This window comes from Tasmannia lanceolata, unplaced genomic scaffold (genome assembly GCF_043159265.1).
Source record: "Tasmannia lanceolata isolate RefF3 unplaced genomic scaffold, GAP_Taslan_0.1 ptg000002l, whole genome shotgun sequence".
Lineage (NCBI taxonomy): Eukaryota > Viridiplantae > Streptophyta > Magnoliopsida > Canellales > Winteraceae > Tasmannia > Tasmannia lanceolata.
The window spans coordinates 58201000-58213692 of NW_027518679.1; the positions used below are offsets into that span (position 1 = coordinate 58201000).

The window sequence follows — 12693 nt, forward strand, 5'->3', positions numbered from 1 at the left end:
CTATTTGGAATAATTAGTTTCAGGAAATCATCTAACCTGAATATTTTCAGACTGCTCATGTAGTTAAAATGAACTGAATAGAACTTGAATTACTGTCAGATGTACAAACAATCAAAGAAGAAAGCAGAGAAGATTTACAATATTTCATATTTCCATATACCACAGCTCAGGAAGTTCCAGGTTCTCTCAAGTGAAACAAATAACTAATTCAATTCACACATTCAACGTAAGAAATGAAAAGAGAGCATAGTAGAATCATCAGAGGGGCCCTTGAATCAGTATGATCTAAACATCAGCTGCAACACCCCCCTGCTTGAGAGGCAGATCCATCTCTTCCTCCTGATGGGCCCGGGATTCCTCCATATCCAACTTTGATTCCATAAGACTGAGTGAGAAAAACAATAAGAAGAGATGTTAGCGATGCCAGGAGAGACAACCAAATGCATCTTAGAATATTAACTACTTGGAAGGTATAAACCAGTGTCTCAAGATGTGGATACGGGTCAAAACACGACCAAAGCAAATACTAGTTGACTTAGTACAACGCGGTCGAATACTCAGTCGACATGGCTGAGTATTCTGTTCACGTGATCATAGCTCAAAAAAGTCAAAGGAGTTTGGATTGACTTTGTAGGGCAAAACACACTGACAAGAATGTGGCCAAGGTAGAAGGGAGTCGACTCAGGGGAGTTTTGAAACTATCGTATAAACTAGCATCACCCTCAAAATCCAAATACCAAGGATCAGTTGGCAATCGGCGAACAAAATTTTCTCTTTTTGAAGAACAGAATTGCCAAATTGAAACAGAGGATGATAAGCTTGTCCTAAGAATTTTCTCAAGTGCAATTGACTCATTTGCATTGATACAATGATAAGAAGCTTATCCTTTGAATTTTCGTGTGCGCAATTAACTCACTTGCACAAGAAATTACTACATTCAGTCACATATTTGCCCAAATTGGAAAAAAACAAAACAAATTTTATAGCTACGACAAATGATAGGGTGCCAAAAAACCTTCTCGATCGCTTAAGAAGCGATAGAGATACCCTTTTCTTTCTCATATGAAAGATATTACCACATTGCTGCACAGTCATCAGTGCTACTCCTGCAAGTATTTGCAAATGTCAGCTTTCATGTGATCTGAATAAAACGTGGTGGAGTTTCAAAGGACGGCTGATGTCGTACAATTTAGAAGAACTATAGTATCCATTTGAAAATTTATAAGGTTGAGACTACGTAACAATTCCATGCAAAATAAAATCAGAATTGTTTTGTTTTTCCAATTTTTCCATAATGAAATCATAACACCATAAGCCCATGTAGAAGAGAAAAGGAAGCTAACCTCGTTTGATACATCAAAGACCCCTTCCTGGATCTTCTTGTAGATTGTGGATGCCGTGCTTATGAATGCCTGGAAAGTTTTTGTGAAAAGAAAATTAGCTGAACTGAATACAAAGGTTTCATGTGTAAAAACATTTTTCACCGTAGAAGTCATAAGGCTTCTCACCTCCTCGACATTCTGAGCGGTTTTTGCAGATGCTTCCATGAATATCAGTCCATGCTCCTTAGCAAACTGCTCGCCCTCCTCTGTGCTGACAGCTCTTCTGTGGGCAAGATCACACTTGTTCCCAATAAGCATAATAGTCATGTTGGCGTTCGCATGCTGCCTCGCATCTTCCAGCCAGCTTGCAAGGTGGTTAAAAGTTTCTCTCCTGACCAAAAAAAAACAACAAAAATAATTGCGTATAACCACTGAAATGAGCATCTTTTTTAATGTTGGCGACGAGGAGTTCCATGTCATCCATTTCAAACCATATTTACCTGGTTATGTCATAGACAAGCAGTGCACCAGCTGCCCCTCGGTAGTAGGATCTTGTAATAGATCGGAACGACTCTTGGCCCGCCTGTAAGATGATAAAGACTTCAGTATCATCTAATACCATTGAAGTAAAATAGCTTCATAGCTATCGAATGCTGCAATAAACTATAAGTAAAGATTTTAATCTACAGAGCATGAGCATGGATCGTCATGATAACTATAGTCAACTTCTCATACTAAAATCAAAGCGACCACACTGCTATAGCTTCTAAATGAAAAAAGATCAAGGTCCAAAATACCAGTATTATTAGCCTCTTACAAGTAGCAAATATGTGATTTCTTGGCAGGACTCAACCTTGAGTATGATCAGGTTGAAGCTAAGGTCTTGGGTTGAGATCCTTTCCCCACACTTGGTCAGGCATATGTATTTGTTCAGGGGGAGAAGAGTAGATGCAGTGCATGCTACATCCCGTTGTTCAGGAGAGGTCAGTTCTAGCATTTGCAGCCCATAGAGACGGAAAATGTGTTAGTAAAAACTGTGAGTAGACGACAGGGGAGAAACCGCTTCTGATGAGAAAGATAAGTTGGAATGTGACTGTTGTGAAAAGACTAGGCATACAAGGGAGTACAGCTGGAAGCTCCAAGGTAGGCCTACGATGAGCAACTCTAGGACAATCTGCTTGAAAATTCTGATAATGATCCAACTCTTCCAAGGGACTCCGTAATATAGCATGGTATGAAGCAGGGGATGCATCTCCTCACTTGATTTCATGGATCTTGCTTTATATATCAGACACTTATTCGACACTCCCTACTTTAGAACAAGGCTGGGTAAGTTATTTTTACCCAGACTTTCTAAGGAAGATTCGGGATCATCAAGATCTGTTTCAGAAACCTTTCTATCCAAGAAACTTATTTTTTCTCTGCTTTTGATGAACAATAGGGTAGACCTTGACCATGCAAGAACTGCAATTTAGCATTGCAATTGTGATTTGTAAAGTGGGGATACCATTCCGGGCACCAAAATGAATCACTTCTCCACCACATGGGTTGTTCAGACTCTGATTAACCTCCGACATCTTTTCCAAACAGGACGTAGGAACAGTAGGAAATCACACCTACACAAAATATCCAAATAAACTACACATGATTGCTGGAGTTTGACAATCACGAGGATGAGTAAAAAATACATGTGTGAGGCGCAAAATGTTATCTAGCCGACCACCATAATATGTCTGAAATCATCACAGCTTCTCTGAATCATCTCCAAATCGAAAAAGCTTCCTACAACATGATTTCCCATCAAATACACAACCAACCCTTACTGACCTTTTGATCAAACTCTCAGTTCGGGAATTGAGATTGAAGTTGAAAACTCAAAAACTGAATGAATAGCTAGTCCTTTGCCATCTCAGTAAAGTATGTATGGTCTGTACATTTTCGTACAGTCTGTTTTGATCTAAAAGGTGGTAAGGAGGGACAGTTGAATGGGTTCATTTTATCTTAGCACTTCTAGCAAACTAAATTAATCTACCCAGACGTGGAGCCAAACAGGCCTTGAATCTGTACACAACCAGGTCTCAACCACAAGCATAAAAGGCATGTAGGCCAAGTAAACCAGCTCCACTTCAACGTTGATCTCTATATCAACCCAACACAACGTACAATTTTTTTTTTGAATGGGGCCCAACACAACATACATAAATTCATAAACATGGGTACCTTTTATGATGAGCAAGGATCTCAAGGTCCAGGGACTTCAACTAATTACAGTCCTAAGAGGCTATTGGATTATTGAAAAACAAGATTCTACCTGTCTATCAGAATTTGTATGCGAGGCACAAGGCTCCTCAGTCCTTATTTGTAAAAAAAACTATGAAATAAGAATATTCAGTGAAGAAATTGCCATGAGCAATAGGTTATTTCAGCAGGGCAGAGAGGTTAATCGTTAAGATTAAGATCACTGAACAATACAATTTACCATTTAATATGGAGAAAACAGTCAAAGCAAGAGTTGCTCACAAATCAAGAAAAGACCTTTGAACTTTAACGGATCCAAATGACCAACCCAACTGCATTTTCGGTATTGCAACTTTACACACAAACTGCATCCAAAATGCAATTGGGTTGCGCCCCAAGCATACCCTAAGCAAAAATATAAATTCAACATTCTTTTTGCAATCATCATGTAGACCTGGAGAACCAAAACAAGAAGGACAAGCGAACAAACCGTATCCCATATTTGCAGCTTTATAGGTTTATTGTCAATCGTAATCATTCTGGCCCCAAATTCAACACCAATGGTTAAGTCATGAACAGGCTGGAATCGCTTGTCAGTAAACTGCAGAAGAAGACATGATTTTCCCACTCCTGCAGAATAGAGAATGAAATATGTGATGTCAAGCAACTGAACTAGAATAAATCCTTCTCCACAAAGATTCATCACCTAGAAACCTAAATAACGAAAAGAAGCATATTCCTTAAAAAAATAAAATGAATTCACACATCATGATAATTTTAAAATTTGTTTCAGCAAACTAGCTGTTAAAGTATAAAAGATAAATAACGCCTTTCTCCAACAGCTTAAGCATAACCACATAATTTTCTTGTTCCCAATCAACATATTTTGGATCTGTTTTAAGGGGAGGATCTGCTAAGATATACTTTAACTTTCCTTTTGCACCAAGGAACGCTTTCATAGCTTGTTTCCACAACAAATAATTTTTTCCATTAAGCTTAATTGAATTGAAGTACCTTGGAGATTAACTCCATCATTAGTAACAGTCACAATTTGGGTCACTTTGTTCTCACTAGATTCTCCCATATATCATCCCTTGTACAATATTACTCTTCAAAAAGCACACCAAACAGCCCTTAATACAAATAACAAATGGTTGTCGATCCCATAATAATTAGCACGTGCATCACCAATCACATAGAAGCATAAATGCTCTACCACAATATATAGCTATAATTTCTGCATAAACACAATCAAGATGCACCAAATATATGCACGAAGGAGGAGGAACCGAATCTTACCAAACAAGAACCACATAAATGAGAAGACGAGGCATTAAACAAGACTTCAAGTCCTCAAGTCATTATTGGAAACAGTGAAACACCACTACCACTACCACAATACAAAAAAAAAAATGACACCCAAAGATGACGTTGATCACCCCAAACTCAACTTTGCAAGACGACGGTGTATTATGTGTTGCAAATCTCAAGGGAGAAGAGATCAATAGGAAGGAAAGAATAAAGAAAATCAATAAGGATCAAGAATACACGGTGATATAGATGAAGGGTAGTGTTACTAATGACCCAAATTGTGACTGTTACTAATGATGGAGTTAATCTCCAAGGTACTTCAATTAAGCTTAATGGAAAAAATTATTTGTTGTGGAAACAAGCTATGAAAGTGTTCCTTGGTGCAAAAGGAAAGTTAAAGTATATCTTAGCAGATCCTCCCTTTAAAACACATCCAAAATATGTTGATTGGGAACAAGAAAATTATGTGGTTATGTCGTGGTTGTGGAATAGTATGGAAACACACATTAGTGCTAATTGCATCTTTATGGAGACTACTAAGGGTGTTTGGGAAAGAGTACAGAGTTGGTACTCTAATGACAGAAATATCTCCAGGGTCTATGAATTATATGAGAATATCTTTACAACTCGGCAAGATGGTCAGCCCTTAAGTGAGTATTTTGCCTCCCTTCCTGCTATGTGGGAGGAATTGAATTTATATCATCCTATTTCAGCAGATGTCAAAGCTATGGAGAAACATCGGCCAGAATTTCAGATAGCCAAATTTCGTTCTGGTTTAGATCCCAACCTCTAGACTATTCGAGGTCAAATTTTGGCAGGAGATGGTGGTGTTCCTGATATACACACCGTCTATTCAAGAGTTCAGCAGGCTTCCACTTTACCACTTGTTGTGTCCACTCCCGTGATGATAGATAACTCGGCATTACTCTTTAATCTTGATAGGGGTCATGGTGCTCGTGGTCGTGGGGGCCTCTCTCGTGGTCGTGGTGACACTACTAGTACTAGAGGCGGTTCAGTTGGTGGTAGAGTTGTGACTCATGGTGTGCGTGGGAGAGACAGATGTCGTGGTCGAGGTGGTCATGAAGGGAGGAGGTGTATCCATTGTGGCCTTACTGGTCATACTATTGACTATTGTTATGATTTACATGGGAGACCACACACCTGGGGCACTCATGCCAATTATACTGCAGATGACTTCGTACCACAGGTTGGATCATCTCATACAGGCATATCAGCTTCATCTGAGGGCACTTCTGTACAATTATCACTTGAGGAATATAGTACTCTTCTTCATAATCAAAGGACTCCACCATCTACTAGTTCCTCCATTGCTACGTTTGCCGCCCCAGGTACTAATGCCCTTCTTGTCTCCCAGGAGTCCAATCCTTGGGTAATTGACTCAGGAGCCTTTGCGCATATGACAGGTCAGTCTTTTTTATTTTCCTCACTTTATCCATCTTAGTCAGTTAACCAAAACCTTGCAATGCTCAGTGACTTTTTTTCCTTCTTCGTGCGTGTTTCAAGACCTGAAGACGAAGAGGACGATTTGGGGTTGGGGGGAGGGATATGAGCATGGTGGAGTTTACTATCTGGAATGTGATCTAAGAAAGACTGTTGTGGCAAGTCAAGCTATCGTTTCTCCGCTTCAGTGGCACTATCGTCTTGGGCATCTGCCTTTGCCCATATTGAAGTCTCTGGTTCCTTCTTTACATTTCCTTTCTAGTTTAGATTGTGATGCTTGCCAACTAGGAAAGCACCATCGTGCGTCTTTTCCTTGTCGTTTGAATAATCGTGCTTTGCGGCTATTTGATGTTGTTCATTCTGATATTTGGGGTCCTGCAAGGCTTAACAGTGTTTTGGGTTTTAAGTATTTTGTGACCTTAGTTGATGATCATTCTCGTATGACATGGTTGTATTTGCTTAAGGATAGGTCTGAACTTTTATCTATCTTTCAGTCATTTCATAAAGAAATTCAAGTGCAATTTGATTCTCATATTCGTATCTTATGTTCTGATAATGCCCTTGAGTATGTTAAAGGTGAACTTCAAAATTTTTGTAAGACTAATGGTATTATTCATCGAACTTCTTGTAGTTACACCCCACAACAAAATGGGATGGCTGAAAGGAAGAACAGACACTTGTTAGATGTGAATCGCACTTTATTACTTACTATGCATGTCCCGAAGATGTTTTGGGGAGATGCTGTGTTAACCGCCTGTCATTTAATTAATCATTTTCCTTCGTCTGTCTTAAAAGGTCGCACACCTATTTCTGTACTTTCTCCATCTCGTCCTGTCATTGAGTTACATCCTCGTGTATTTGGTTGTGTAGCCTATGTGCATGTGTTGGGTCCCGGGCACGATAAATTATCTCCTCGGGCAACTAAGTGTGTTTTTGTTGGTTATTCTCGCACTAAAAAGGATACAAATGTTGGAATCCTATTTCTCGTAAATATGTTGTGAGTGCTGATGTTACTTTTTTTGAGGGAGCATCTTTTTTCTCTCCAACAGGCCAGAGACTTTCCCATAAACCTCGTTCTTATACTCAGGATGAGAATGTATCTGCTGATGTTCCACTTCCTCTTCCTGTGCAGGAGCCCATTCTACCATCTTCCGTGCAAGCGCCCGTTCAACCACTACAGGTATCTCCCCAACAGAACCATATGGTTCCAGACGATTCAGTTCTAATTCAGTCTCCTCACCCATCTCCATCTTCGTCGGACGGGTCCCCCTCTCCTGATCTACCTATAGCATGGCGTAAAGGTACTCGTTCATGTACTACTAGTCGCTATCCTCTTTCACAGTTTCTCTCTTTCACTCAGTTATCTAATTCTTTTCGTAAGTTTGCTTTGTCCTTGTCTATTGTGTATGTTCCTAAGAGTTTGCAACAGGCTCTCTCATCTCCTGAGTGGAAGAAGGCCATGGATGAAGAAATCTCCGCTCTTCATCTAAATCACACCTGGGATTTATCTGATTTGCCTCCTGGAAAGCATGTCGTTGGTTGTCGTTGGGTGTATACCATCAAGTACCAGCCTGATGGCTCTATTGAGAGGTTAAAGGCCAGGTTGGTGGCCAAAGGATTTACTCAGATTTTTGGGTTGGATTACGTTGAGACCTTTTCGCCTGTTGCTCGTCTTAATTCAATCCGAGTTATTCTCTCTGTTGCCGTTTCGTTACACTGGCCATTGTATCAGCTCGATGTAAAGAATGCTTTTCTCCATGGGGATCTACAGGAAGAAGTGTGAATGGAGCAACCTCCAGGTTATGTTGCTCAGGGGGAGTTGTCTAGTAAGGTATGCTGATTAAAGAAGTCCATTTATGGACTCAAACAATCTCCTCGAGCATGGTTTGACAAATTTAGTGCGGTAGTGGGCATTGTATGGGATGAAGAGGACATCATTAGATCATTCTGTATTTGTGAGACGTCGAACTAATGGTATAATTGTTCTGGTGGTATATGTGGATGATATTATTGTTACTGGTGATGATAATGTGGGGATTATTGAGCTAAAGTGTCATCTTAGCAGACACTTTAGAATCAAAGATCTTGGCCCACTGCGATACTTTTTGGGCATTGAAGTGGCAAAGTCAAAGAGTGGTATTTGTCTCTCTCAGAGAAAGTATGTGACAAACTTACTAGAAGAAACAGGGATGCTAAGGACTAAACCAGTGGAGGTTCCTATGGATCCTAACGTGAAACTTGATCAAGAGCAAGGTAAATTACTGGATGACCCTGGAAGTTATAGAAGGTTGGTAGGGAAACTGATTTACTTGACTGTCACAAGACCTGACATTACTTTTGCGGTTGGCATGGTTAGTCGGTTCATGCATGCTCCGAGGCAACCACATATGGATGCAGTGTACCGAATACTTAGATACCTGAAGAGTTCACCTGGGAAAGGTATCGTGTTTAGACCTTCTAAAAAATTAGACATTGTGGGATACTCAAATGCAAATTGGGCTGGAAACAAGACAGATAGAAGATCAACATCAGGTGTAGGTACTTTTGTAGGAGGAAATCTAGTCACTTGGAGGAGCAAGAAACAGAATGTGGTAGCTAGATCAAGTGCCGAGGCTGAGTACATTGCTATGGCTCATACTGCATGTGAGATGATGCGGGTTAAATCTCTACTGGATGAGATTGCTATTCCAACTCGAATGCCGATGAGTATGATGTGTGATAACCAAGCAGCCATTTATATCGCAAACAATCCAATATTTCACGAGAGAACAAAACACATAGAAGTTGACTGCCACTTTATTAGGGAGTTGGTTATGGCTAAGAAGATTGTAACTCCTCATGTAAAATCACAGGATCAATTGGATTCTTCTCAAAAGCTGTGGGTGTAGGTCTTTTTCAGTCTGTGTATCAAGCTGGGCATGATCAATATCTATGCTCCAGCTTGAGGGGGAATGTTAAGAATACACGGTGATATAGATGAAGGGTAGTGTTAGGACATTTTGGTCTTTCCACTTTTGTATTAACATAGTATATACACTAACCATTAAAAACCCTAAAGTGAATTTCTCTTTCTCCCTCTCTCTCTCTCTCTCTCTCTCTCTCTCTCTCTCTCTCAATCAACATGGTATCAGAGCCAAAGGTCTCGAGTTCAAACCTCCCAGATAGCAAAAATCCACATGTGATGGTCGGCCCAAAGTGGGACCACATGTGCCACGTGTTTGCCGAGTGGGCCACACGTGCGGGGAGTGTTAAAGTATAAAAGATAAATAACGCCTTTCTCCAACAGCTTAAGCTTTTGGAGAAGTTGGTTAGTTAACACTAGCAAACTATAGAAGTCCTAGAGATGAAACCAACAAATAAGAGAAAGGCAAATGTAAATGAGCCAAAGTATGTTCTAGACAGCTTTTATGCTAGGAATAAGGAAATGAACTAGGCAGCAAGCAAGCATTGAAAGAAACCCTCAAGGCGCCCTGCGTATATCAGACTCAGACAGTGTCAGTGTGAGAAGTCACGATGTGTAAGTATAGCAACCCCAGAAACACAGATATCTTGATACATCATCCCAGATACATAATAAAAGATAAACTGTTGTATTAGTTCATATGTGTACAAATCATAGTTATCAGGTTGGGAAATGAATTTGCGAAGTGAAACGTGAACCGAAAGCGGGAAAGACGAGGGAAAATTAGAGAAACGAGAAACGGGGAAGTAATAGAAAATCGTATGAGAAACGTATGACAGACGCATTAGAAACAGTTTAGAAACGATAGAAAAACATCAAAGGAAACACATGAAATACAAGGAATACATGAGGGATACGTGAGAGGAATGCAACTTTTTCGTAATTTTTATTTAAATTAGAGGCATATATAGATGATTTATGTATATTTCTTACATATTTTATTTTTTAGTAGATTTTTTTTACTTATTTCCATTTTTAATTGCTATATATGTTGTTGTTTTCCTTTTTAATATGTATTCCACAATTTTTTGTGGTGTGATTTCTAAAAAACGTTTCACATATTTCCCACACGCTTCACATATTTTTTTCATACATTTCACATACATTTTCTGTTTGTGTCGCGTACGTTTTTCCCATGTTTCCCATACGTTTCACACATGTTTTACACAAGTTTTCCATATGTTTCACACGCATTTCCCATAAATTTCGGAAACGTTTCCTCCAATTTTTTTCATGTTTCGGAAACGTTTCCGAAATGCGTTTCCCACCTCCCCCCAAGGAGTTTCCAACATCTATTGTAAAAATATCATAACGTATCTAAATAAACAGTAATGAATTAAAGCCATATATTTAGTGCATATATGACACAGGAAAGCACAAGATTAGAATAAATAGAGGCATTGTCCAAATAAGCATGGTTGTCTCTGTGAGCCATGTCTAAACATTCAAGTGTGATCGGATCCAAAATTAAGTTCACACACATTGGACGGAAAAGCTTAATAGAAAATTTAAGAAAAATACCATCCAAAGTGCTACACAAAAAGGCACCTAGATCCCATAATTACTTTGAAGTTTATGGTTAGAGACATAAACTTCAAAGCAATCAAACATAAAACCCCATTAATCCCCAGAGATCTTGGACAGAAAATGCTTAGTTTCCAAGATCACCTTGAAGTCAGGACATGCTATACACGATTTCCTCATTTAGAAAAAATTAAAAATTAAAAAATCGACTAGTTTTCCATACACCTAGATTCTGATAATTTAACATATTTCAGCATAAATAAATAATCAGCTTCAAAATATTAGATTAAAAAAAAAACTATAAAATGCCTTCAAGAGCATTGCAATAATATTGAAAAACACACACACAAACAAATTAGAAGACTATCATAAAATTCAACAGATATTGCACAGAAATCTGTCCTGTGAACTACAACCCAGAATGGTCCTCCAAAGTTTTCCATCGAAAACATATCTAAGATCTATGATCAGTACAAAATTCAGACATGCAGAAAAGCATGGGTCTAGAATAATAAACCTCAGACCTATAAAACCCTCCAACTCCTTCTATAAGGCCCTGTTTGGATTCCAAGAATAAGGCGAAAAGTTTGGAAAGGAAAAATATTTCTAAAATTTCCTGCTTTTTTAAGACATTGAAAAGATAATAGGAAGCAAACATATACAATTTTTATTTAGAAGGGTCCTCAATTGAGGATGATATCCCTCTAAATTAACCATAATCATATCAGTTCCCTTCAAATTGTGGACAGGAAAAAAAAAATTGCCAAGAAAATTTTTTAGATCAAATTAATTATAAAAAAGAAAATCATAGAATTCTCCAAGGCCCTTGCATAAACGAATAGCTTTGCCTCCAAGTTTGTCATGAATTGCACACATCCCACAAACATTTTTTTCCAAAAAATTAAAAGAACCCAAATACAGACATCCAAGGTTCTGCATGGAAAACCCACTTAGAGATCCAAATCCCATCAACTTGAACAAAAATTCCTTCCCAAATTGAAAACCCTAGATTCAAAAATATATGTAGAAAAGATCCAAACAATTGAAATCAAAAGGAGGAGAATAACCTGTATCTCCAATGATTATATACTTGAAAAGATAAGCGTAAGACATCCTTAGATCAGATCTCCGATAGGTAGAGAGAATATGATAAGACAGAGCTAAGAAGGAAAAGCAAGAAAAGCCAAAAGGTGGGTTATTCTATTTGAATTGAAATTGAATTAAAGATGAAAGGGTGATCATCAATCAATGTTTATATAAGAGGATTAAAAGGGGGAGTTAGAAAAGGCAGTAAGTACAGAGAGGCGTACGCGTTTGATGAAGCTTGTCCTCGCTGTCATTACTTCCACCGTCAGGAATTAGCCCCGCTAAAAAAATGCGCACACTAACTTGGTACATGTTATTAGTAAAACGGTTTGGTTTGGTCTGGTTCAAATGGATCAAAACCCGGTTAGCTCTTACAACCGACCCTTTCGGTGGTTTTGTAGGTGGACTTCTTCTTATCACCCAAAAATAAATAAAAAGTGTTGGTGTTATTTGATCATCTATACTTCAACACTCCCCCCTCCCCCTCATGTGTAGCCCCTTTCTTTTTGCGTTGGCCATGCACGTGGATTTTTAATATGTAGGAGTTGTTGTGTTTAGAACCTAGGACCTGCCGTGAGGCAATAGCTCTGATATTGTCAAACAACCAATCTTTCTAAAAGTTATTTAAGTATTTGTACTTCAACAATTGGACTTGTCTTTCTTACGATCACTTGTAATGTAGAGTAAGACTTAGGAGCATTTAGGTATGTGGATTTTAGAATCTTGGTTTTAGTTTGAAAGCAATGTAAAAGAGGGTTCATGATCGACCTGTTGTATGATGTCCTGATA

The 12693-nt window shown here is 38.7% G+C and overlaps 1 protein-coding gene across 2 annotated transcripts; it reads right to left on the bottom strand.

Annotated features, from left to right (window-relative positions):
* Window positions 1-60: 60 nt before the first annotated feature.
* LOC143881410 (ras-related protein RABB1c) lies at window positions 61-12273 on the bottom strand. Of its 2 annotated transcripts, none has more exons than XM_077384461.1 (6): window positions 12129-12273; window positions 4051-4190; window positions 1823-1905; window positions 1509-1713; window positions 1344-1412; window positions 61-385 (listed from the first exon to the last, which is right to left on the bottom strand). In XM_077384461.1, exons 1-6 carry the CDS (start codon window positions 12214-12216, stop codon window positions 293-295), a joined length of 678 nt encoding a protein of 225 aa, XP_077240576.1. In that variant the 5' UTR covers window positions 12217-12273; the 3' UTR covers window positions 61-292. The 2 variants fall into 2 exon arrangements, with proteins under 2 accessions (XP_077240576.1, XP_077240584.1); XM_077384469.1 differs by lacking the exon at window positions 12129-12273 and adding an exon at window positions 11886-12075.
* Between the last annotated feature and the right edge of the window lie 420 nt (window positions 12274-12693).